The sequence below is a fragment of the Bufo bufo genome, chromosome 6 (genome assembly GCF_905171765.1).
Source record: "Bufo bufo chromosome 6, aBufBuf1.1, whole genome shotgun sequence".
Classification (NCBI taxonomy): domain Eukaryota; kingdom Metazoa; phylum Chordata; class Amphibia; order Anura; family Bufonidae; genus Bufo; species Bufo bufo.
In genome coordinates this window covers 156,721,572-156,748,326 of record NC_053394.1, presented here as the reverse complement: position 1 = coordinate 156,748,326, position 26,755 = coordinate 156,721,572, and the positions used below count along the sequence as shown (strand labels likewise).

The 26,755-nt window shown below is 43.4% G+C and overlaps 1 protein-coding gene across 1 annotated transcript; it reads left to right on the top strand.

Moving 5' to 3' along the window:
* On the top strand, window positions 1–26,755 carry LOC121005392 (zinc finger protein OZF-like). The gene is made up of 8 exons (XM_040438121.1): window positions 1–121; window positions 8,843–8,983; window positions 10,684–10,863; window positions 15,270–15,324; window positions 23,657–23,754; window positions 23,875–23,992; window positions 24,175–25,403; window positions 26,642–26,755. Exons 2-7 carry the CDS (start codon window positions 8,906–8,908, stop codon window positions 25,329–25,331), a joined length of 1,686 nt encoding a protein of 561 aa, XP_040294055.1. The 5' UTR covers window positions 1–121; window positions 8,843–8,905; the 3' UTR covers window positions 25,332–25,403; window positions 26,642–26,755.

Genomic DNA, 26,755 nt, shown 5'->3' with positions numbered 1-26,755 from the left:
CCATTAGACCACGAGTCTCCGCCTCTTCCTGTGACATCATGCCTACCAGGAACTACTCCATTCTACTCAAGACCCTAAAGGAGACGGGGAGGAGTCATTGTTCAGGCTGCAGTAACGTAATGTATGCTATACCTACCTTCTCCTAACATGCAGTGTAGTAGTGTCACCTACAGCCACAGCAGACTCCAGTGTAACCTGTCTGCCGTCACAGTGCAGGGGGAGCAGACTCTGGTGTAATGTCTTATTATAATACAGGAGGAGCAGACTCTGGTGTCCTGTCTGTTATTATAATACAGGAGGAGCAGACTCTGGTGTCCTGTCTGTTATTATAATACAGGAGGAGCAGACTCTGGTGTCCTGTCTGTTATAATACAGGAGGAGCAGACTCTGGTGTCCTGTCTGTTATTATACTACAGGAGGAGCAGACTCTGGTGTCCTGTCTGTTATTATAATACAGGAGGAGCAGACTCTGGTGTCCTGTCTGTTATTATAATACAGGAGGAGCAGACTCTGGTGTCCTGTCTGTTATTATAATACAGGAGGAGCAGACTCTGGTGTCCTGTCTGTTATTATACAGGAGGAGCAGACTCTGGTGTCCTGTCTGTTATTATAATACAGGAGGAGCAGACTCTGGTGTCCTGTCTGTTATTATAATACAGGAGGAGCAGACTGTGGTGTCCTGTCTGTTATTATAATACAGGAGGAGCAGACTCTGGTGTCCTGTCTGTTATTATAATACAGGAGGAGCAGACTCTGGTGTCCTGTCTGTTATTATAATACAGGAGGAGCAGACTGTGGTGTCCTGTCTGTTATTATACTACAGGAGGAGCAGACTCTGGTGTCCTGTCTGTTATTATAATACAGGAGGAGCAGACTCTGGTGTCCTGTCTGTTATTATAATACAGGAGGAGCAGACTCTGGTGTCCTGTCTGTTATTATAATACAGGAGGAGCAGACTCTGGTGTCCTGTCTGTTATTATAATACAGGAGGAGCAGACTCTGGTGTCCTGTCTGTTATTATAATACAGGAGGAGCAGACTCTGGTGTCCTGTCTGTTATTATAATACAGGAGGAGCAGACTCTGGTGTCCTGTCTGTTATTATAATACAGGAGGAGCAGACTCTGGTGTCCTGTCTGTTATTATAATACAGGAGGAGCAGACTGTGGTGTCCTGTCTGTTATTATAATACAGGAGGAGCAGACTCTGGTGTCCTGTCTGTTATTATAATACAGGAGGAGCAGACTCTGGTGTCCTGTCTGTTATTATAATACAGGAGGAGCAGACTCTGGTGTCCTGTCTGTTATTATACAGGAGGAGCAGACTCTGGTGTCCTGACTGTTATTATAATACAGGAGGAGCAGACTGTGGTGTCCTGTCTGTTATTATACTACAGGAGGAGCAGACTCTGGTGTCCTGTCTGTTATTATAATACAGGAGGAGCAGACTGTGGTGTCCTGTCTGTTATTATAATACAGGAGGAGCAGACTCTGGTGTCCTGTCTGTTATTATAATACAGGAGGAGCAGACTGTGGTGTCCTGTCTGTTACTATAATACAGGAGGAGCAGACTCTGATGTCATGTCTGTTATTATAATACAGGAGGAGCAGACTCTGGTGTCCTGTCTGTTATTATAATACAGGAGGAGCAGACTCTGGTGTCCTGTATGTTATTATACAGGAGGAGCAGACTCTGGTGTCCTGTCTGTTATTATAATACAGGAGGAGCAGACTCTGGTGTCCTGTCTGTTATTATAATACAGGAGGAGCAGACTCTGGTGTCCTGTCTGTTATTATAATACAGGAGGAGCAGACTCTGGTGTCCTGTCTGTTATTATAATACAGGAGGAGCAGACTGTGGTGTCCTGTCTGTTATTATAATACAGGAGGAGCAGACTGTGGTGTCCTGTCTGTTATTATAATACAGGAGGAGCAGACTGTGGTGTCCTGTCTGTTATTATAATACAGGAGGAGCAGACTGTGGTGTCCTGTCTGTTATTATAATACAGGAGGAGCAGACTGTGGTGTCCTGTCTGTTATTATAATACAGGAGGAGCAGACTGTGGTGTCCTGTCTGTTATTATACAGGAGGAGCAGACTCTGGTGTCCTGTCTGTTATTATAATACAGGAGGAGCAGACTCTGGTGTCCTGTCTGTTATTATAATACAGGAGGAGCAGACTCTGGTGTCCTGTCTGTTATTATACTACAGGAGGAGCAGACTCTGGTGTCCTGTCTGTTATTATATTACAGGAGGAGCAGACTGTGGTGTCCTGTCTGTTATTATAATACAGGAGGAGCAGACTCTGGTGTCCTGTCTGTTATTATAATACAGGAGGAGCAGACTGTGGTGTCCTGTCTGTTATTATAATACAGGAGGAGCAGACTGTGGTGTCCTGTCTGTTATTATAATATAGGAGGAGCAGACTCTGGTGTCCTGTCTGTTATTATAATACAGGAGGAGCAGACTCTGATATCCTGTCTGTTATTATTATACAGGAGGAGCAGACTCTGGTGTCCTGTTATTATAATACAGGAGGAGCAGACTGTGGTGTCCTGTCTGTTATTATAATACAGGAGGAGCAGACTCTGGTGTCCTGTCTGTTATTATAATACAGGAGGAGCAGACTGTGGTGTCCTGTCTGTTATTATAATACAGGAGGAGCAGACTGTGGTGTCCTGTCTGTTATTATAATACAGGAGGAGCAGACTCTGGTGTCCTGTCTGTTATTATAATACAGGAGGAGCAGACTGTGGTGTCCTGTCTGTTATTATAATACAGGAGGAGCAGACTGCGGTGTCCTGTCTGTTATTATACTACAGGAGGAGTAGACTCTGGTGTCCTGTCTGTTATTATAATACAGGAGGAGCAGACTGTGGTGTCCTGTCTGTTATTATAATACAGGAGGAGCAGACTGTGGTGTCCTGTCTGTTATTATAATACAGGAGGAGCAGACTCTGGTGTCCTGTCTGTTATTATAATACAGGAGGAGCAGACTCTGGTGTCCTGACTGTTATTATAATACAGGAGGAGCAGACTCTGGTGTCCTGTCTGTTATTATAATACAGGAGGAGCAGACTGTAGTGTCCTGTCTGTTATTATACAGGAGGAGCAGACTCTGGTGTCCTGTCTGTTATTATAATACAGGAGGAGCAGACTCTGGTGTCCTGTCTGTTATTATACTACAGGAGGAGCAGACTGTGGTGTCCTGTCTGTTATTATAATACAGGAGGAGCAGACTCTGGTGTCCTGTCTGTTATTATAATACAGGAGGAGCAGACTGTAGTGTCCTGTCTGTTATTATAATACAGGAGGAGCAGACTGTGGTGTCCTGTCTGTTATTATAATACAGGAGGAGCAGACTGTAGTGTCCTGTCTGTTATTATAATACAGGAGGAGCAGACTCTGGTGTCCTGTCTGTTATTATAATACAGGAGGAGCAGACTCTGGTGTCCTGTCTGTTATTATAATACAGGAGGAGCAGACTGTGGTGTCCTGTCTGTTATTATACTACAGGAGGAGCAGACTCTGGTGTCCTGTCTGTTATTATAATACAGGAGGAGCAGACTCTGGTGTCCTGTCTGTTATTATAATACAGGAGGAGCAGACTCTGGTGTCCTGTCTGTTATTATAATACAGGAGGAGCAGACTCTGGTGTCCTGTCTGTTATTATAATACAGGAGGAGCAGACTCTGGTGTCCTGTCTGTTATTATAATACAGGAGGAGCAGACTGTGGTGTCCTGTCTGTTATTATAATACAGGAGGAGCAGACTCTGGTGTCCTGTCTGTTATTATAATACAGGAGGAGCAGACTCTGGTGTCCTGTCTGTTATTATAATACAGGAGGAGCAGACTGTGGTGTCCTGTCTGTTATTATAATACAGGAGGAGCAGACTGTGGTGTCCTGTCTGTTATTATAATACAGGAGGAGCAGACTCTGGTGTCCTGTCTGTTATTATAATACAGGAGGAGCAGACTCTGGTGTCCTGTCTGTTATTATACAGGAGGAGCAGACTCTGGTGTCCTGACTGTTATTATAATACAGGAGGAGCAGACTGTGGTGTCCTGTCTGTTATTATACTACAGGAGGAGCAGACTCTGGTGTCCTGTCTGTTATTATAATACAGGAGGAGCAGACTGTGGTGTCCTGTCTGTTATTATAATACAGGAGGAGCAGACTCTGGTGTCCTGTCTGTTATTATAATACAGGAGGAGCAGACTGTGGTGTCCTGTCTGTTACTATAATACAGGAGGAGCAGACTCTGATGTCATGTCTGTTATTATAATACAGGAGGAGCAGACTCTGGTGTCCTGTCTGTTATTATAATACAGGAGGAGCAGACTCTGGTGTCCTGTATGTTATTATACAGGAGGAGCAGACTCTGGTGTCCTGTCTGTTATTATAATACAGGAGGAGCAGACTCTGGTGTCCTGTCTGTTATTATAATACAGGAGGAGCAGACTCTGGTGTCCTGTCTGTTATTATAATACAGGAGGAGCAGACTCTGGTGTCCTGTCTGTTATTATAATACAGGAGGAGCAGACTGTGGTGTCCTGTCTGTTATTATAATACAGGAGGAGCAGACTGTGGTGTCCTGTCTGTTATTATAATACAGGAGGAGCAGACTGTGGTGTCCTGTCTGTTATTATAATACAGGAGGAGCAGACTGTGGTGTCCTGTCTGTTATTATAATACAGGAGGAGCAGACTGTGGTGTCCTGTCTGTTATTATAATACAGGAGGAGCAGACTGTGGTGTCCTGTCTGTTATTATACAGGAGGAGCAGACTCTGGTGTCCTGTCTGTTATTATAATACAGGAGGAGCAGACTCTGGTGTCCTGTCTGTTATTATAATACAGGAGGAGCAGACTCTGGTGTCCTGTCTGTTATTATACTACAGGAGGAGCAGACTCTGGTGTCCTGTCTGTTATTATATTACAGGAGGAGCAGACTGTGGTGTCCTGTCTGTTATTATAATACAGGAGGAGCAGACTCTGGTGTCCTGTCTGTTATTATAATACAGGAGGAGCAGACTGTGGTGTCCTGTCTGTTATTATAATACAGGAGGAGCAGACTGTGGTGTCCTGTCTGTTATTATAATATTGGAGGAGCAGACTCTGGTGTCCTGTCTGTTATTATAATACAGGAGGAGCAGACTCTGATATCCTGTCTGTTATTATTATACAGGAGGAGCAGACTCTGGTGTCCTGTTATTATAATACAGGAGGAGCAGACTGTGGTGTCCTGTCTGTTATTATAATACAGGAGGAGCAGACTCTGGTGTCCTGTCTGTTATTATAATACAGGAGGAGCAGACTGTGGTGTCCTGTCTGTTATTATAATACAGGAGGAGCAGACTGTGGTGTCCTGTCTGTTATTATAATACAGGAGGAGCAGACTCTGGTGTCCTGTCTGTTATTATAATACAGGAGGAGCAGACTGTGGTGTCCTGTCTGTTATTATAATACAGGAGGAGCAGACTGCGGTGTCCTGTCTGTTATTATACTACAGGAGGAGCAGACTCTGGTGTCCTGTCTGTTATTATAATACAGGAGGAGCAGACTGTGGTGTCCTGTCTGTTATTATAATACAGGAGGAGCAGACTGTGGTGTCCTGTCTGTTATTATAATACAGGAGGAGCAGACTCTGGTGTCCTGTCTGTTATTATAATACAGGAGGAGCAGACTCTGGTGTCCTGACTGTTATTATAATACAGGAGGAGCAGACTCTGGTGTCCTGTCTGTTATTATAATACAGGAGGAGCAGACTGTAGTGTCCTGTCTGTTATTATACAGGAGGAGCAGACTCTGGTGTCCTGTCTGTTATTATAATACAGGAGGAGCAGACTCTGGTGTCCTGTCTGTTATTATACTACAGGAGGAGCAGACTGTGGTGTCCTGTCTGTTATTATAATACAGGAGGAGCAGACTCTGGTGTCCTGTCTGTTATTATAATACAGGAGGAGCAGACTGTAGTGTCCTGTCTGTTATTATAATACAGGAGGAGCAGACTGTGGTGTCCTGTCTGTTATTATAATACAGGAGGAGCAGACTGTAGTGTCCTGTCTGTTATTATAATACAGGAGGAGCAGACTGTGGTGTCCTGTCTGTTATTATAATACAGGAGGAGTAGACTGTGGTGTCCTATCTGTTATTATAATACAGGAGGAGCAGACTCTGGTGTCCTGTCTGTTATTATAATACAGGAGGAGCAGACTGCGGTGTCCTGTCTGTTATTATAATACAGGAGGAGCAGACTCTGGTGTCCTGTTTGGTTATTATAATACAGGAGGAGCAGACTCTGGTGTCCTGTCTGTTATTATAATACAGGAGGAGCAGACTGTGGTGTCCTGTCTGTTATTATAATACAGGAGGAGCAGACTGTGGTGTCCTGTCTGTTATTATAATACAGGAGGAGCAGACTCTGGTGTCCTGTTTGGTTATTATTATACAGGAGGAGCAGACTCTGGTGTCCTGTCTGTTATTATACTACAGGAGGAGCAGACTCTGGTGTCCTGTCTGTTATTATAATACAGGAGGAGCAGACTCTGGTGTCCTGTCTGTTATTATAATACAGGAGGAGCAGACTCTGGTGTCCTGTCTGTTATTATACTACAGGAGGAGCAGACTCTGGTGTCCTGTCTGTTATTATACTACAGGATGAGCAGACTCTGGTGTCCTGTCTGTTATTATACTACTCCGGTGTACCGTGTGTCTGCTCATTGTAATACAGGAGGAGTGGACTTGAGTGCCATCTGTATACAGTTTTGGCTTTATTAATGTGATGGGCAGAGATTCTGCTAATTTCTCTGCTCAGTTCTTGTTCTATTTCTGGTATATAATTTCCTCACCAGGAAGCAGGATGGTGGGGAATCATTACCACGTCAATACTTGTTTCGGGAGGCTGACGTGCTGTATACCTGATTCAGAGGATTCGGGGCATCTGTCTCACAATCTCCTGATGTTACAGGCATAAGCAGAGAATGGGTGCTTGTGTGTATGGTGCACAAAAAGATACAACCAAAGCTCATTACCTCACCGAATTTGGTAAGGTGACACATTTTGAGTATGTTTTCATACACACAGCCATGCGTATGAAGCAGTGCAGTGTTAGCAGTTAAATGATTGCACGTTCTTCTGGAACTAAAAATGTATTCAAAAATTCAATAACATTCTTAGTTTAAAAAAATCTTTCAAAGTAACGTGTTTCTCCATAAAACTCTTTCTTGGATAAAAATTAAAATTAAAATGCATAACTGATATCGCCACAGACAGAAAGACAAAGTATTGTTTAAAAAAAAATAGGTTTTTGTATAAATTTGATATCGCCAACAATCTTATTGGCTCACAGAATACATTTATCATGCTTTTTATAATGTATGCCATGGGGAAAAAAATAACAGTGGCGTTATATGTACACCAATATGGTGCCCCCCCCCCCCAAAAAAAACAGCTATCATCTATGTAAACATAAAAAGGATATGGCTCTTGGAATCTGACAATGAAAAGAAAAATAAATGACAGCCACTAAAGCGCTAAAAAAAAGCTGCCTTTGTTGCCAGTGGCAACCAATCACAGCACAGCTTTCATCTCCTATTCTGTTCTTGAAAAAATAAAGCTGTACAGTGATTGGTTTTCAAGGGCCCAGCAAAAGTTATGATCCCAGTAAACCTCTATTTGGATTAAAGGGCATCTGTCAGCAGATTTGCTATAGGCATCTGTCAGCAGATTTGTACCTATGAAACTGGCTGACCGGTTACATGTGAGCTTGGCAGCTGAAGGCATCTGTGTTGGTCCCATGTTCATATGTGCCCACATTGCTGAGAAAAGTGACATTTTAATATTTGTAAATGAGACTCCCGGAGCAACGGGGCGTTGTCATTACACCGAGAGGCCCTGCTTTCTCTGCAACTGCCGCTCCCTCTGCACTTTGATTGACATGGCCAGGCAGTGTCAATGTGATCCCACTCTTGGCCCTGTCAATTAAGCTGGACAGGGGAGTAGCAGTTGCAGAGCCTCTAGGTGGAACGGCATCGCCCCCTTTGCCCCTAGAGTCTCATTTGCAAATATTAAAACATCATTTTTCTCAGTAATGCAGATACATGTGAACATGGGACCAACACAGATGCCTTCAGCTGCCAAGCGCACATGACACAGGTCAGCCAGTTTCATAGGTACAAATCTGCAGACAGGTGCCCTTTAAATAAGCGACTTCACTTCTGTTAGTCTACGAACTCCTTCGGGTCTGAAGCCCTACACGTCTCAGGCATTGGCAGCCTCTTGGGAATCTCTGGAACAAATATGGTGGGCCGCTACCTGCTTCTCTTACCGCCCCCCATACTTTATTCAGATATTAACATTTGGCTATGAGGAATTCCTCTGGCTTGTCCTTTGGTAAAACTTCATTGTTTGTCTTTCTGTGGGTGTGGGCAAGAATGAAAATTGCTGTTGACGTCAGTCTTTTTTTTCCCTATCCTCCTGGGTTCCTAATTCTCCTCCATTGTAGGTAAATTTGCGGTGGTCTGCACAAAGTAAAACATTTTGCTTGAAAAAAATAAAAAATGGGGACCGATCCTCATAGTAGTGTTGTAGTAGGGGAACTGTGACTTATGGACTTTTCCAGTTTTGTTTTTCAGTTTAAACACAGTCTCTGGATTTTATCTTTCTCTTCTATCTAATGAATAAGATCATATATGTGAAGCGGGGCTGATGCAATATCCATTTTTTCAGCATCATTATAGCACTAGAGTAGAAACAAGTAGAAATACGTTGCCTTGTTCAGATTATTAGGTCGATTTTTACCTGTATTATTTTTTAATAATAAATGTATCTCTTTTATTAATAGATGAAGTCGTGACATCACTTGATTCTTCTCCTAGAACTTCCTAGATCACATGACTCGGTGAAGATGGACAAGGACAAGAGCCACGTGAATGAGGATATATTGAACCTCACCCTAGAGATCATCTACCTGCTGACTGGAGAGGTGAGGGGTTGTTGAAATTATGGAGGATATTTATCAAAACTGGTTTGCTTGCCGATAGCAGCTACCGTATTCAGATTCCACTTTTCAGAGCTTCTTTGGAAGATGGAAGGTGGAATCTGATTGGTTGCTCTGGACAAAAAGCCATGCCTTACTTGACTAATATAAAACATGAAATTCAGAGATTGTATAGTACATGACTCTTTCTAACAGAACTAGAACCAGCCCTTTACCTCACATGGATCCAGATCTCCTCCCATTCATTGTTCCAATTGTTTTCCTAAATTAATTTTAGGCTAACAGTTCAGGATGTGTGTCCTTACTGCTGAAGCTCTCTCCTTGTCGGAGCTCATAGGATGTGTACTTTCTGCAGAATATCTCTTTTTGCCAGAGTTTAAGGGCATGTCCTTTCTCAGGGGGGGTGTCCATTCTGCTGCCGCTTTCTTCCTGTATCTGTCACCACTTCAAACAGTAGATACAGTTAGTGGCAGTTGAAGGATGGACCTCAGCATGTGTGACCACCACAGTGATGTTACCGAGGTGTACAGACAAATATGGAAAACAATAAAAATATTCAGAACTAAGTGCAGGTTTGAAAAATTCTGAATATTTTTCTTAGGACAGTCCCTTTAAATTAAATGGCCTATGTCTTTTTGTCCTAACGTAAGACATACCTTTTAAGAACTAAGGGTATGGAAACTTTTGAACATGGACATTTTACTTCATTTATTGCTATTGTTTGTTTAAATCTAGAGCGACCAGGCACCATACAGGCACGGCATCTGGAGGTGGGCTTTAATCAGCAGCATCGTACATGTATGGCACCTGGTGGTGGACTTTAATCTGGAGCATCGTACATGTATGGCATCTGGTGGTGGACTTTAATCTGGAGCATCGTACATGTATGGCACCTGGTGGTGGACTTTAATCTGGAGCACCGTTCATGTATGGCACCTGGTGGTGGACTTTAATCTGGAGCACCGTACACGTACGTTGCCTGGTGGTTGGCTTTATTCTGGAGCACCGTACATGTACGGCACCTGGTGGTGGGCTTTATTCTGGAGCACCGTACATGTACGGCACCTGGTGGTGGGCTTTATTCTGGAGCACCGTACATGTACGGCACCTGGTGGTGGGCTTTAATCTGGAGCAGATTACATGTACAGTGCAGGATTATAGGTCCTTCTCCTGCAACCTAACTGGAGCAGGTGAGCTCTGTAGCTGTCAGTGACAGTCGGTGACCTTGAGGAGAAGACAGAAGTAGTTTATTACCACTTCTGCCTTATCTGTAATGAGCGGATTTCAGTGTTTTCTTCTTGTAAGAACTGTTCTGTACAGATTTTATCAAAACGTCTGGATCAATTCAAATAAGTGACCCATTTTTTTCCTCGGGGGATTTGTCTCCAGTTAATGCTGCCCTCAGATAAGGCAGCATAAATCTGGTGACAGGTTCCATTTAATTTACCTCTTCATTGAGGAAGAATGAGCAGCGTATGGACCCTTAAACTTTCTATGACCCTGTGCACCTCTCTCCAAGGAGAACCAATCAAATACAGCGATCTGTGATCGGTGGGGGTTTTAGCACCTCGACTTCCAACCAGTCAGAACTTCTAACGTTAGTATTTGTTTTATAAAATGACAGGTGCAAGTGTTATTGTCAAAAGCAAGGAACTATGGGAATTTGTCTTTTTCTTGATACACAGGATTACATAATAGTGAAGAAGAAATCATGCGAGTCTAAAATGCACAGCAGTGTGTCTGCCCGATGGAAGAGAGCCAGAAGCCCCATCGTGCCTCCTCCTCACTCACTGATAAATGAGAGACACCATGATCAAAAGATAATAGAACTCACCAACAAGATCATTGAGTTGCTGACTCCAGAGGTGAGTGCTGGGATATTATACAGAAGTCAGCGCCGGAACTACACAGCTCCATCCATTATACAGAGTGGCTGGAGACCGGGGTACCTCAAATGGATTGACCTGCTCTTTCTCCAGACCTGAATCCCATTGAAAACCTGTGGGCTTAGCTGAATCACCGTGTAGAAGTTCGTAACTCTGTACCCCAGAACCTCAATGACCTGATGGCCGCCCTTTAACAAAAGTGGCCATGCCTCAGCAGACAATAAGGCTGAGTTCACACGGGCGAGATTTCCACGCGTGAGGTGAACCTATTGCACCCGCACCGAATCCGGACCCATTCATTTCTATGGGACTGTGCACATGAGCGGTGATTTTCACCCATCACTTGTGCGTTGCGTGAAAATCGCAGCATGCTCTATATTGTGTGTTTATCACGCCCCATAGAAGTGAATGGGGCTGAGTGAAAATCGCAAGCATCCGCAAGCAACTGCGGATGCAGTGCGATTTTCACGAATGGTTGCTAAGATGACAGTCTATTCACTGTATTATTTTCCCTTATAACATGGTTATAAGGGAAAATAATAGCATTATTTAATACAGAATGCTTAGTAGAAAGTCAATTGAGGGTTAAAAAATAAAAAAATATTAACTCACCACCTCCTCTTGATCGCTGAGTTGCCGATCTCTTCTTACTACTTTAATCATGAGCTGCCGGCTAAAGGACCTGTGGTGACGTCACATCATATGGTCCAATCACATGGTCCATCACCGTGTTGATGGATCATGTGATTGGACCATGTGATGAGCTCAGTGACGTCACCATAGGTCCTTTGACAGGTCCTGAGGAAAGAACAGGAGACCGGCAGCTACGCGATCAATTGGAGGAGGTGAGTTAATTTTTATTTAATTTTTAACCCTCAATTGACCTTGTACTAAGCATTCTGTATTAAAGAATGCTATGATTTTCCTTTATAATCATGTTATAAGGGAAAATAATTACATCTACACAACACCAAACCCAAACCTGAACTTCAGTGAAGAAGTTCGGGTCTGGGTACCACATTCAGTTTTTTATCACGCGCGATAAAAACTGAACGCAATCGCAGTCAAAACTGACTGCAATTGCGTACCTACTCCCGCGGGCGGGACGCATCCTGAACAAATCCGTCACGCCCATGTGAACCCAGCCTAAGTCGACTTGTGAACAGCAGGAGACGTCGTTGTCAAGCTGTAATTGATGCTCAAGGCCACATGACAAGTTATTAAGACGCTGACATTTTTTGTGGGGGTATACCCACCCCTGGTGTCGGCTTTTTTTTCCAATAAATTGTTTGAGATGAGGAAATCACCATTGCATGCTTCTACTTAAATGCCCTACTTTCATGATATATGTGAATCACTTGTGGTAAATCACTATTAAGTGTCTGGTCATTAAGGCCTTTTCAGGCCTGGTCATTAAAGGGTTAATCAATAGGCGCTCTCCCCAGTAATAAGGTAAAATGCTTACTGGTTATTGCAGGGCGCCTATAACTAGGAAGGGGGGGCAGGAGGTGGTAATGACCAGTGAGCGCCATTCTCTGCAGTAAAGCAAAGCGCTGATTTATGAATAGGAGGCAGAACAAAAGGAAATGTCGCCACTTAATTGTTTTTTCTGGTAAAAATGATTTTTTAATACATTCGTGTTGCATGACCCTTGAAACAGAGCATTCATACTTTCCTGCTCCATGCCGCCCACGCTGTCTCCATCTTACGGCCCTTGCGCTATTTACACTGGCAGTGCATGGGTATGCTCACATGCACCGCTCCAGCAAATTACTGGCTTCAGTGGTGACGTGCTACTTGTGGCCACATCACTGTTGAATCCAGTCATTGGTTGGAGCCATGCATGTGACCATCCCAGCTAGATTGAGACAGCTGAGCAGTGCAGAGGAACAGAGCTGCGGGGGCAGGTAAGTATAAATCTCTTTAAGCCCCTATTACACTGTACGAGATTTGGGCAAATTACTGGGATCAAGTGTCCATAGGTGTTCATTCCTTAAAACTGGCCTGTATAATTCTGCTGCTGATAAATGAGCCATCACTCCTTTGTCGTCTGATTTGCAAATTTTATAAGGATGAGAGATGTACAGTTATCGTCAGCACATCTCTATGACTGTGCTAGTGATCGCACCTCCCCATTCATGTTGCATCTGTGTAATAGGCCGATGCAAACGAGCGCCTATCAACTTTTTTTTTGCGGCTCCTTGAAATAGAGCAATGTGACAATGCGGCCCCCACACCAAAAAAGGTTGTGGTTGTGCACACCTGTTTTAAAGGATAAAGTGATGTCATACCGTGATGAGTAAGTGTTCCTGTAAAGTGATGTTATATCGTGATGCGTAAGTGTTCCTGTAAAGTGATGTCATATCGCAACAATATGCCATCACTTTGTAGTACCTGGGAGTCTGACTTCTAGGACCACTACCCAGCCTGTGTTGATTTGGCACTGCATCCCCTTAAGGACTGGACCAATTATTGTTTTTGTGTTTTCGTTTTTTTCCTCCAAACCTTCCAAGAGTCAAACGTTTTACTACTTTTAAAGTAAAAACATTTGAAAAAAATAAAAACTTTCTTTGCATTACCATATTCTGACAGCCATAACTTTTTATTTTTATACGTCCTTCTACAGAGCTGTGTAAGGGCTTGTTTTCTTGTGGGTTGAGCTGTAGTTCTTATAACTTTTTATAACATTTTTTGAGGGGGGACAGGGTGACCAAAAAATGCTGAAATGCACATTTTTATTTTATTTTATGTAAAATTAGGAAAGGGGGTGATTTGAATTTTTAACTCTTAGGTTTTTAAACTTTTACATTTTTTTACAAAAATTTTGTCCTTTTAGGGGACTTGAATATTTGATCTTCTGATCTCTTATGCCATAGACTGCTATAGAATACAAATCGCCAAAAACATGAAGCCACGCATACAATCTAAATACATCCTTTATTTCATCATAAAAAAAGTCAAGTTAAAAATATCACAAATATGCAGTGTGGTGTGGACTCACAATACAGACAAAACTCCACCTCCTAGAGACCAGGTCAAGATATCTCACAAAGCTCAGTACACGAATGTGAGGGTAAGAAAATACCATTTAGTAATACTAGTTTGCTCAAAAATAGGATATGAAATTACTATAAAATACCACCCATATAAATAAAGAGGGTGAATAGATGATCATAATCCATAGATTAGAGCAATTCTGACACACTATAAACCCATCAGAAATGTATATATTCAATTCAGCATTGTATCAGTTGCTATAACAAGCATACCTACAAAATCAAAATCTATACAAACTGACATAATGATGGGAAAAACATAATAGGTACAGACCCAGAGTCCAGGGGGTGAGCGACCACCCCGACGTCCGTTTCGCCCAGTCCCCAAGAGGAAGCTGGGCAAAATGTACGTATTTCCTTACCCTTACATTCGAGTACTGAGCTTTGTGTTAGATATCTTGACCTGGTCTCTAGGAGGGGGGTTTTGTCTGTATTTTGAGTCCACACTGCATATTTGTGATATTTTTAACTTGACTTTTTAACTATGTGGCTTCATGTTTTTAGCGATTTGTACATTCATACCACACAGTAGTTCCTATGTAGGTGTTTGGTGCTATAAAATACAATTCTATGGCATTTTTGCAGGCTGCCTGTTAAGCCATGCCTCAGGCACAGCTTAGCAGTCAGCTTATTATGACAAGCCTGTGAGCCTTCACAAGGTCCCAGGCTGTCATAGCTACCAATCAGAGCCCCGCAATTTTGCTGAAGTGGCTCTTATTGGAGGACAGCCCCTCCCATTGTCAAACTGCTCAGATGCAAGGATCACTATTGATCGTGGTATCTGAGAGGTTAAATGACCGGGATTGGAGTTCTCTCCGATCCCAATTATTGTGGCCCGGTGTCTGCTGTATTATACAGTTGGCATCCACCACGTATGGAGCAGGATCACCTTGTGAGCTCACTCCTTACATACCCTTAATGCAAATTACATACTGGAATGTAATTTTGCGTTAAGTGGTTAAAATGAGCCTGGAACGGGCAGAAGAGTCATGAGGTTGGCTTCCTGCTGGCTTCTCAATGCCTATCTTGACTTGATTGACTGGTCTCTCACTATGCACAAATAAGGAGAGACCCGTCAATCAAGCGGAGTCGGGCAGGGAGGAGCCAGCCCATTGACTTCTCCCCGTTCCTGGCTCACTGCAGCGTTTCAGTGTAAAACATAGTTGCTTGTAACTAGGAACCCTGTCGTGATTGTATGCTTCTTGTGTCTTGGACTGCATGAAGCTCTTGGCAGGTTCCATTTAAATATGTATTTTAGCTTTTGAATTAGTTCCCTGCCTTTTCTCAGTTTGCAGGGGGTCTTAAAAGATGTTATTGTCTATCCTGCAGGATTGTGAGCTTCTAGATGACGACAATGAACTGTACCAGCCCCTGCCATCACCAGGTAAGAGGAGACTTTCATTTAAAAGCAATGCATCATTAGAAGATGACCAGTTAGGCTTCTTACTTCCAAGAAAGTTGTCCAATTGAGACCTATTAACCCAATGTATGCCAAAAAAGTGTCTTTTTGATAGCATCAGCATTCCTTTTTTATAACTATATAGTATATCTTTGTTGTCCGTGTTACTTAATACAAAGGCAAAAGAAATGCACCTTGTGGTACGCTTTTTCTTTTTATAACTGGATTCAGTCGGCAATGTACACCTACCACAGGTAAACGTCAGATGCTTCCGTCTGAAGTATGTCCCAGCATATGCCTCTGATGTACACGGCAGTCTGAACATTTTTTTCCATATCACCATCTATAATTGAATCCTAAAATCTTACAGTTTTCACTCTAGATACTGAGCCCTCTATAACCTACTACTTCCTATTTTGTAAGGATTCGTTCTTGGCAGTCTTCTCATCACCACAGGCATGATGAAAGGTAATACCTATATATAAAGAGATAACATGGGATCCACCAATTACAATAGGTGATGGACACAGCTTCCCGCCTCTGAACTCGCCGTCATGCCCAGAACTTTCTCCAACAGAAGTCAATGAGTCATCCCCCTAATACAGCTTCCCATGACGATGAGACTAAAATGTATCTCTGAGGGGGCTTGGCCGGAAGCCGATATGAGAGGACGCATGTAGAGGAGCTCCGAGCCTAAATCCCTAACTTCTACTTTATCCTGACGCTTATTCACCGCAAAAATTACCTCCAGAGCCAGCAGGTCGGGGAAGTCCCGCAATATAAACATGTCCCGAAACAAAGCGCAGTCCGGCTCCGGGAGTTTGCCCGCGTGGAAGACCAAGATGGCGCGGGCTCACAGGTCTTACCAACAGCAGAGACGACGGAAGAGCCGGCGCATGTGGGAACAGAGCAAGTGACCGCCGAACCATCCCTCAAGCAAGTCACCGAACAACTGCTACACGCAATATCTACCTGCCGCACATCGATGGTGGGTAAGTTGGAGGAAGTAAAGGTTGACATAGGCCTACTCCGCCACGACATGCAGGCTATCCGGGAGCGTGTGAGAGAGGCCGAGACCAGGATCTCTGATGTGGAGGATCGATTACAGCCGATACCCACGAAAGTGCAAGAGCTGGAGCAAAAGGTCAACTTTTGGCAACAAAAGTGTGACGATTATGAAAACCGTACGCGCCGTAATAACTTACGGATAATTGGTATGCCTGAAAAAGCTGAGGGCAATAATCCGTGCGAGTTCGTCACCACATGGCTGCGCAGCTCCTTTCCAGAGGCGTCTTTTTCAGCAGCGTTTATTATAGAACGCGCACACCGAGTACCCGCCAAGCCCTTTCCACCGGGGAACCCACCGAGACCACTTCTAGCAAGACTTCTGAACTCGATGGATAGAGATCATGTGTTACAGATGGCGCGCACCAGGCGAGAACTCAAATATGAAAATAGCACCATCATGATTTTCCCGGACTTCTCATCTGAATTGCAGAAAAGGAGGGCGACATTTATCACAGTTAAAAGGAGGCTGAGAGAAAAGAATCTACCTTACTCCATGGTATATCCGGCCCGCTTAAGAGTAGTAGATGGAGAAGTGAGCAGATTCTTCAATAATCCTGAAGAAGACACTGACTGGCTGGATGGAAGAGGAAGAAATGCAGGGGCCCCAAGATAAAGATGCGGACAAACAAGTCTTGCTGACGGCAAGACAAGGAGAGCCGGGGACTTGAGTATATTATTTGTGGTAAAGTTCTATATGAATATATAGTCAGCCTAACAAAAATTGAGATATTACTAGGCCCTGTCATAGAGTTTTCTCCTCTGTCGATATTTATAACCATGATAATATTTTAGAACAGGGTCAGAAAAATGTGACAGGAAGGAGATGGAGTGAATAGACCTGTTAAGTTATTAGCTATATTAAGAATACAGAACAGGCTGAGGGGGGGGAAATGGAAAGGGGTGGAATCCCCTGATGATCTAATGATCCAAGCCCTGAACCGGCTCTCCGTTGGAAGTTAGGGAGTGAGCTTATGTTTTGGTTGCAGTTTTTTCTCATATTGGTTATAAGATCTTTAGTGCAACGGGTAAATCACCAAATGCACACCCCGTTAATATGCAGTGCCACCTAACAAAGAGGTAAATGAGGTCCTTGAAACCAAAACATCATGTCAGAGCTTCGTATAATGTCTTGGAATGTAAGGGGACTGGGAACTGCAAGGAAGCGCGCCATGGTATTCTCGGCTGTCAGGAAATTCAATCCTCATATTTTATGCCTACAGGAGACTCACATGACATCCGAGAATACTGGGCGGCTACAAAAACCTTGGGTACAGTGGATGCAACACTCATGTCACACGACTCTGTCCAGAGGAGTATCACTAATGGTGCATAAATCTCTTAGATGGGAACTGGAACAGTATCAGATTGATTCGGCAGGGAGATATGTGTTTGTAGCAGCATACATTAATTGTACGTTATATGTAATTCTGGGTATATACATTCCACCGCCGTTCTCTATGCAGGTGATACATCTAGCTGTGAGTTTCGCAGCATCTTACCCATCAGCCCGCATACTAAGCCTAGGAGACTTTAATATGACTCTAGATAAAGAGCTAGGGGTCGGTGGATAATAGGATTCATAATAAAACAGCTCTTGCAGCACTACTAGAGGAGGTAGGTTGGTCAGATTTGTGGCGTCTTAAATATCCTGACGTTAGACAGTATTCATGTCATTCAGCTAGCCATAACACGCTATCACGAATAGATCTCGTCCTGGGTAACTCACATATGTGCTCTTTAGCATACGATATAGTGTATGGGTCTAGAGGTGCATCCGATCACGCGCCAGTACAACTAAAGCTGATATTAGATGGGGGTGTGATCAGACGCTCAACTCGGATTAATCCCTTTTGGTTGACCCTGTTTGGACCGTCTGATCGCATTCCCGATCAGCTGGCGGTCTTTATGGAGGGCCATGAAGAAGAATCAAACAATATGTTGCTATGGGAAACTATGAAGGCATATCTTAGAGGCTGTCTGCGATCCTCCATATCATACATTAAAAAAAAAAAGCAGGTAAACAGGAGCAAAGACTAGCAGCAGAGTGCTCAAGGTTGGAAGCAGCGTACATAGCTGATCCCAGTGACGAAAATAGAGTATCATGGTTGACAACAGGAAGGCAATATTTTTTTTTAAATCAAATCGTTTTTATTGAACCAATAAATACAGAATATAACATAAAACAATACGTTGTATTTTTTTCTTTGCTTTATCCATCGTGTGGAATCAGTGTACAACAGTAATCATAGAAGTACCAACACACAGTTTTATCAAGTATCTATACATTGCGTGTACATATGCTAAAACAAATACTTGAGACAGAGAATTACCAATATCTTAACCTCCCCAACATCCCTCCCCCCCCACCCTACCCTAACCCCCCCCTCCCTGACAACTGGTCTTGACCATCACGAGCCTATATAACCACAAGGAAGGCAATATTTAACCTTACTTAAAAAGAAAGCTCAAAGGAAAATGTTCTTCACCAAACAAACATACTTTGAAATGGGAAATCAATCTAGTAAGCTTTTAGCCCATATAGTTATGCAAAACCAGGCCTCCCCTGCGGTGCTGAGAGTAAAAGCGATAGATGGACAGACGCTTTCTGATCCGGAATCTATGGCGAACAGGTTCCAAGAGTACTACAGAGAACTATATGAAACCAGGGTTATCTACGAGATAGAAGACGTTATGCATTACCTCGAGGACTTGGAATTTCCCACTCTGTCGCAAGAGGCGGTGGAGATTCTGGAGGCCCCTATAACTGCTCTGGAAATACAGGAATCCATAGCACAGTTAGCTAGGGGGAAGGCTTCAGGTCCTGATGGACTCCCCCTAGAAGTTTACATTAAGTATGCTTCCCATATCAATCCGGTGCTACTGCGTATGTATAGAGATGCATTTAAGAATGGATGTTTTCCACCATCATTGTATGATGCAACTATTGTGGTACTTTTGAAGCCGGGGAAGGATGCGGATGAATGTGGATCATATCGCCCGATATCCTTATTGAATATCGATTATAAGATCATAGCAAAGATCTTAGCCATACGACTTGGAAAAGTAGCATGCTCCTTGGTACACTCAGATCAATCCGGATTCTTACCAGGCAGATCTACCACTGATAATATTAGGAGGGTGCAAGTGGTGACCCAGATTGGGATCCAGAGACAGGAAAAATGGGCTTTAGCGTCTTTAGATACAGCAAAGGCATTCGACTCTGTCGAATGGCCCTATTTATTCCAGGTTCTTAAAAAATTTGGGTTCGGCCCTAGATATCTGCAATGGGTGGAAATGCTATACAAATTCCCAAGGGCAGACATATTGGTGAATGGGATGCTCTCAGAAAGGTTTAGGCTGGGACGTGGCACCAGACAGGGATGTCCTCTGTCACCATTATTGTTCGCCTTAGCCATAGAGCCATTAGCTATAAGGATCAGGGCAGACTCACAATTTCAGGGTACTCGTATAGGAGAGCAAGAAGATAGAGTAGGTCTATACGCTGATGACATGGTGCTCTTCATGTCACAGACTGAGTCCACGCTTCCTAGGGCAATTGCAATAATAGAACAATTTAGCCAGTTCTCTGGATTAAAAATAAACTGGTCCAAATCGACTTTATGCCCACTGTATCAAATGGATGATAACGTTATCCGAGGGGAATTACCCATTGTAAATAGCTATAAATACTTAGGTATTTACATAACAAAAGATGTTGCGTCCTATCATGATCTAAACATTTAGCCGCTTATAACATACTGCAAAGAAAAATGCAGGATATGGCAGAAGTTGCCCTTATCAGTCTCAGGGAGAATAAATCTGATAAAACTGATCGTATTGCCGAAATGTCTGTACATTCTACAGCATGCTCCATATTTAATCCCAAAAGTCACTTTTCTGAAAATTAACTCCTTGCTTTCACCCTTTATCTGGGGAGCTAACAGACCTAAATTGTCAATAGGGAATTTAACCAGACTTAAAAAAGAAGGAGGTATGTCCTTACCAGATATTCACTTGTACTACCTTGCAGGGCAATTAAGGAATATCAAATCATGGTTATACCCGGAAGGTTCTCTTTGCAGACAGGAAAAACAGTTAGCCGAGTATCTAGGTCTCACTAACCTATGGCCGATCCTAGAACAACCGAAATTGTTCCCTCGTAAACTATTACCAATTCACAGAGTAGCAATCCAGGTATGGGCGGCCTGCAAGCGCTTGCATGTTATGGAGACAGATCTGTTGGAGACCCCAGTTTTGGATAACCCCATGTTCCCTGATTTGTTGATTCTACAGGATAAAACATTCTGGAAGGAGCATGGGGTTGTCACGATGGGAAATCTATACACTAATAATGTATTCAATGACTTTGAATCTATGAGTCGTAAATATGCGCTGCCAAGACAGGCATTCTATAGATACCTACAGTTGAGACACGCCCTGCAGACGCATTATCGGAACACCCCAGTCCTTTTTTCCTCTTTTCCAATGATTGGTATTATACGCTCTCAAGGGCCACGAGGCTTCATCTCAGCATTATACACTCACCTCTTAGATGCCAAGCTGAAAGGTACCCCGATGTTAGCATTAGATAAATGGAAAGCTGTGATTCCTGACTTATCCAACGAAGATATAGAGGATATACTGGAATCCCCCACACTAGTATCACCGGCCATAAAATACAAATTTATTCAAGTATGCATAATACACCAAAGTTACTTAACTCCGTCCAGACTATTCAGGATAGGCAGACGTACTCACTCCGAATGTCATAGATGCATGTCAGAGGGAGCTGATTTCTGGCACCTTATCTGGGCATGTCCAGCATTGCAATCATTCTGGAGTGAGGTTGTAAACTTACTCTCAGATCTCATAGATAACACGCTCTCACTAAATCCGAAAACTTGCATATTTGGAATATTGGATGAAACTATATACTCTCATCATACTAGGATATTTTTGAGAGAAACATTATTTTTAGCACGCAAGGCTATAGCTATGAGATGGATGGGCGACAGGGCGCCCTCCCTAACGCAGTGGAAACAACTGGTTAACACTGTCATACCATATGAAAACATAGTGTATAAGAATAGAGGCTGCTCATCCAAATTTCAAAAAGTGTGGGGGAAATGGTGCTTGTCTTCTAGGACAGCCTATTCGGCTAGAAGACTAACTGAAGCTTTAAATGCAGAGCAAGTTGGATAGAAGTAAAACCTTGATATGCGAAAATTGTGGGTACAGATAAAAGCATTAGGAACTATGAGGAGTGTGGTACTAAAGAGTTTTATTCAGTTATGCAAATATCTCTTGTCTGGAAAAGAAAAAATGTGCAAAGATTGGATACAGCACAAATGTTTATTATGTTCTCCTTTTTTCTCTCTTTTATTTTGCAAAGTCATATCATTTTTATGTACCGTATTTTTCGCTTTATAAGACGCACCTGATGATAAGACGCACCTAGATTTTTGAGGAGGAAAATAAGAAAAAAAAATTTTGAACCAAAAGGTGTGCTTTTGGAGGGGTTTTGAACTAATGGTGTGCTTTTGGAGGGGTTTTGAACTAATGGTGGTCTGTGGATGACGCACTGTTATGAGGGGACCTGTGGGTGACGCACTGTTATGGGGGGACCTGTGGGTGACGCACTGTTATGGGGGGACCTGTGGGTGACGCACTGTTATGGGGGGACCTGTGGGTGACGCACTGTTATGGGGGGACCTGTGGGTGACGCACTACTACGGGGGATGTAGCATCATATATAGCATCTTATGTAATGGGGGTCACTATTCACACAGGGACAATATACTGTGACACATATGATACTGTGACCAGCATAAGATGATCTTATGCTGGTCACAGTATCATGTGTCACAGTATATTGTCCCTGTGTGAATAGTGACCCCCATTACACCACAGGGCACACAGTAGACTTTATATGTAAAATCTTTTAATGGCTCTGCTTTCTTCTATACCAGTACTCACTATAAAAGCAGCAGTCCGGCCAGCACGTGACGTCACTCACTCAGTCAGTCACGCTCCTGCCAGCTTCATTAATGAAGTGGGAGGAGCATGACCGAGTGAGTGACGTCACGCGCCGGCAGGACCGCTGCTTTAATAGTGAGTACTGGTATAGAAGAAAGCAGAGTGTAATGAAGCCGTTTTCATATGTAAAGTCTATAATCTTCAAGCAGTGTCTCTGCTTTAAACTAGGGCAATCCTCTGTAGTGCAACTCACTATGAAAGCGGCAGGCAGAGCGGCAGCGTAACCTCGCGATTCTCACTCATTAATGCTCCTCCCACTTCCTTCCCATGAATGAGTGAGAATCGCGAGGTTACGCTGCCGCTCTGCCTGCCGCTTTCATAGTGAGTTGCACTACAGAGGATTGCCCTAGTTTAAAGCAGAGACACTGCTTGAAGATTATAGACTTTACATGTGATAATTACCGTGAGCGGGGTCCGATGTATTACAGTACAGTGCCTGCATCGGGCCCCGCCGCGAGTGTTGCCAGCCTCCGTCCCCTCCTCCCACCCCTCTGATACATTGCGGCTTGCGATGTATCAGCGTCAGCAAAGTAAACATGGCAGTGTTCGCTTTATAAGACGCACTGCCATTTTCCCCCCACTTTTGGGGGGGAAAAAGTGCGTCTTATAAAGCGAAAAATACGGTAATTACCAAAACTACTGATGTACATTATGTCATAGAATATGTACAAAGACTGTCATCATACTTGACTTTGTGTGTTCAATAAAAAGAATAAAAAAAAAAAAAATGTATCTCTGAACTTCTGTTAAAGGGATTTTCCAGCCTTTTTTAATAGATAGGCCATCAGTAACTAATCGGCAGGGGGTCCAGCACCCCCTCGGATCAGCTGTTCTGTGTAGCTCCATTGCTAGAAGTCTGCATTGCAGCTACAGAGCACTGTCAACATTTTAGTGGACAGTGATAGAGCTACACAGAGTGCGGGGTGCTGGACCCCAGCTGATCCGCTAGTAATGGCCTATCCTAGCTATAGGGCATCACTTAAAAAAGGTTAGACAACCCCTTTAACAGTACAAAGTAGCAGCTCAGCTTGACTATACCCATAATCATGCTCAGAAAATGAAATTGAAAATAGTATATAGTGTTGCTTATAGGTGATACATTTCCTTTAATGGATGGGGAAGAGCTCTTTTGAGCTTTTGTTGTTGGCCTTGATACACTGTCTATGGTAAATATCTTTAAATAATTACTTCCGTCCCGGTATGTTTCTTATAGATGAATCCAGTGGCAGAAGTACACCGGAGGAAAGTCAGAGTCCTCTGTCTTCTCAGGATTGTTCAGAAGAAAATCAAGATGTTCCTCCAGTCAGTCAGGTAGTCACCTGAGTATTCTTGTAACCTACGCATTTTATTTTTATTTTTTTAGATAATCTTTAGGCAAATATTTTAAATTCTTTTCCTGAAACAGAAGGTTTTATTTTCTTGTCTTTTCAGTGTGATGATATGATTGATATCAAAATTGAAGTTGTAGAGGAAGAAGAGGAAGAGGAGGCATTTCTGGTGGAGGATAGACAAATTAAGGAAGAGGAAATTGCTGTAGATATCGACACAGGTCAGTGATAACCACCGATCATAAAACATTTATCTTGATCAGACCATTTCTTATTCCACACCTTCTTCTGTTGTACATTGGGAGAGGGAGGAATAACCAAATAACCAGCTCCCCTGGTAGTTTTGTCCATCACAGTCTATTCCATGCTATATAAAACATTATTATTATTTATTTTTTTGCAGTTCTGCATGGAAATGTCTCAGATGAGCAGGCCCCATTATCCTCAGATTGTAAAAGTGAAGATAATGAAGATTCTCCTGGAGAAAACTCCAGTACACCTCAAGTCCTTGATACTACAGATCAGTCTCCTGAGTCATCACATCACGAGGGACATTCTTTTGATGGGTCGTATGTTGAAAGTAGAGGTGCAGATCAGAAAAGGGACAAAATCTATTCATGTTCTGAATGTAGCAAGTGTTTCACAACAAACTATTTCTTGCTTCGCCATCAGAAAATGCACTCAAAAAAGTCTCTGTTCTCATGCACTGAGTGTGGAAAATGCTTTACCCATAAATCAGAACGTGCTCGACATGAAAGAATTCACACCGGAGAGAAACCTTTTCCATGCTTTGATTGTGGAAAATGTTTTCCCCACAAATCAGAACTTGTTCGGCATGAGAGAATTCACACAGGTGAGAAGCCCTTTTCATGTTCTGATTGTGGGAAGGGTTTCAGGCAGAAATCTGACTTTCTTAAACATCAGAGAATTCACACGGGTGAGAAGCCGTTTTCTTGCTCCGAATGCGGGAAATATTTTACGCAAAAGTCTAACCTTGTTGAACACCAGAAGATTCACACTGGGGAAAAGCCGTTTTCATGCTCAATTTGTGGAAAAAATTTTGCAAGGAAAGCTGAGCTTGGTAAACATCAGAGAATTCACACAGGGGAGAAGCCATTTTTATGTTCTCAGTGCGGGAAACGCTTTACCCACAAATCAGAACACATTCGACATGAGAGAATTCACAAGGGGGAGAAGCCATTTTCATGTTTTGAGTGCGGATATAGCTTTGCAATGAAATCAGAACTGGTTAAACATCAAAGAATTCACACTGGGGAGAAGCCATTCTCATGTCCTGATTGTGGAAAATGCTTTACGCAGAAGTCTACGCTCGTCACTCATCAGAGAACTCACACAGGAGAGAGGCCGTTTACGTGTTTAGAGTGCGGAAAGGGTTTTACCCAGAAATCGGACCTTGGGAAACATCTGAGAATTCACACGGGAGAGAAGCCGTTTTCTTGCTCTGAATGTGGGAGATGTTTCATAAGGAAACCTGAACTTGTCACACATCAGAGATCTCATCATAAATATGAGAACACTGGCACAGTGTTAGATGAATAGAAATGTAATCTTGGTTCCAGCATTGAAAGCTCGTAAATAAGCTATTTCCATTGGTTAACAGTTTTACCACTTACCGTATTTTTCGCCCCATAAGACGCACTTTTTCTCCCCCCACTCCTAATAGTACCTTACATCCTAACAGCTTCTGTAGAATGCCGGCAGGCCGGGCGGGCGGCAGCAGCGTAACTCCCTGATGTCACATGCCTGCGCTGCCTACTTTATGAATGAAGCAGGCGGCGCAGGCAAGTGACGTCAGTAAGGGACGCGCCGGCCGCCCGGCCTGCCTGCCGGCATTGTACAGAAGCTGTTAGGATGTAAGGTACTATTAGGAGTTGGGGGGCATGTTTAATAACTATTAATTGAATAGGACATCTTATATTAGTATACCGGAGCCGGGGGGGGGGGGAAATCTGTGGATGACATTTTTACGGGGGACATCTGTGGATGGCACAGTTATGGGCTGGGGGGGGTGTGGATGGCACTGTTATGGGGTTGGGGGGGGTCTGTGGATGGCACGTATATAACAGTGCCATCCACAGATCCCCCCCTGTAACAGTGCCATCCACAGATCCCCCCTGTAACAGTGCCATCCACAGATCCCCCCTGTAACAGTGCCATCCACAGATCCCCCATGTAACAGTGCCATCCACAGATCCCCCTGTAACAGTGCCATCCATAGATCCCCCACCATAACAGTGTCAGTCATCCACAGATCCCCCCCATAACAGTGTCAGTCATCCACAGATTCCCCCCCCCATAAGTGTCAGTCATCCACAGATCCCCCCCATAACAGTGTCAGTCATCCACAGATGCCTCCCATAACAGTGTCAGTCATCCACAGATCCCCCCCCCCCATAACAGTGTCAGTCATCCACAGATCCCCCCAATAACAGTGTCAGTCATCCACAGATCCCCCCCATAAAAGTGTCAGTCATCCACAGATCCCCCCCATAAAAGTGTCAGTCATCCACAGATCCCCCCCATAAAAGTGTCAGTCATCCACAGATCCCCCCCATAACAGTGTCAGTCATCCACAGATCCCCCCATAACAGTGTCAGTCATCCACAGATCCCCCCATAACAGTGTCAGTCATCCACAGATCCCCCCATAACAGTGTCCGTCATCCACAGATCCCCCTATAACAGTGTCCGTCATCCACAGATCTCCAGTAATAGTGCCATCCACAGACCACCATTAGTTCCAAACCCACTAAACACACAGCACACCTTTTGGTTAAAACATTTTTTTTTCTTATTTTCCTCCCCAAAAACCTAGGTGCGTCTTATAGGGCGGAAAATACGGTACCACTGCGGTTTCATTTATTCTATTCTTGGAAAATAACATTGGAGGTTGTTAATGTATAAGACATTATCTTCAAACTAGAAACCTGTAGCTTCATCACAAGGTTTCTTCCAAGCTGAAGA

Coding starts and splice junctions, on each gene's coding strand:
- LOC121005392 (XM_040438121.1), top strand. CDS start 8,906: ATGGACAAGGACAAGAGCCACGTGAATGAGGATATATTGAACCTCACC. Junction 23,755..23,874: donor ATGTTCCTCCAGTCAGTCAG/GTAGTCACCTGA, acceptor TTGTCTTTTCAG/TGTGATGATATGATTGATAT. Junction 23,993..24,174: donor TGCTGTAGATATCGACACAG/GTCAGTGATAAC, acceptor ATTTTTTTGCAG/TTCTGCATGGAAATGTCTCA.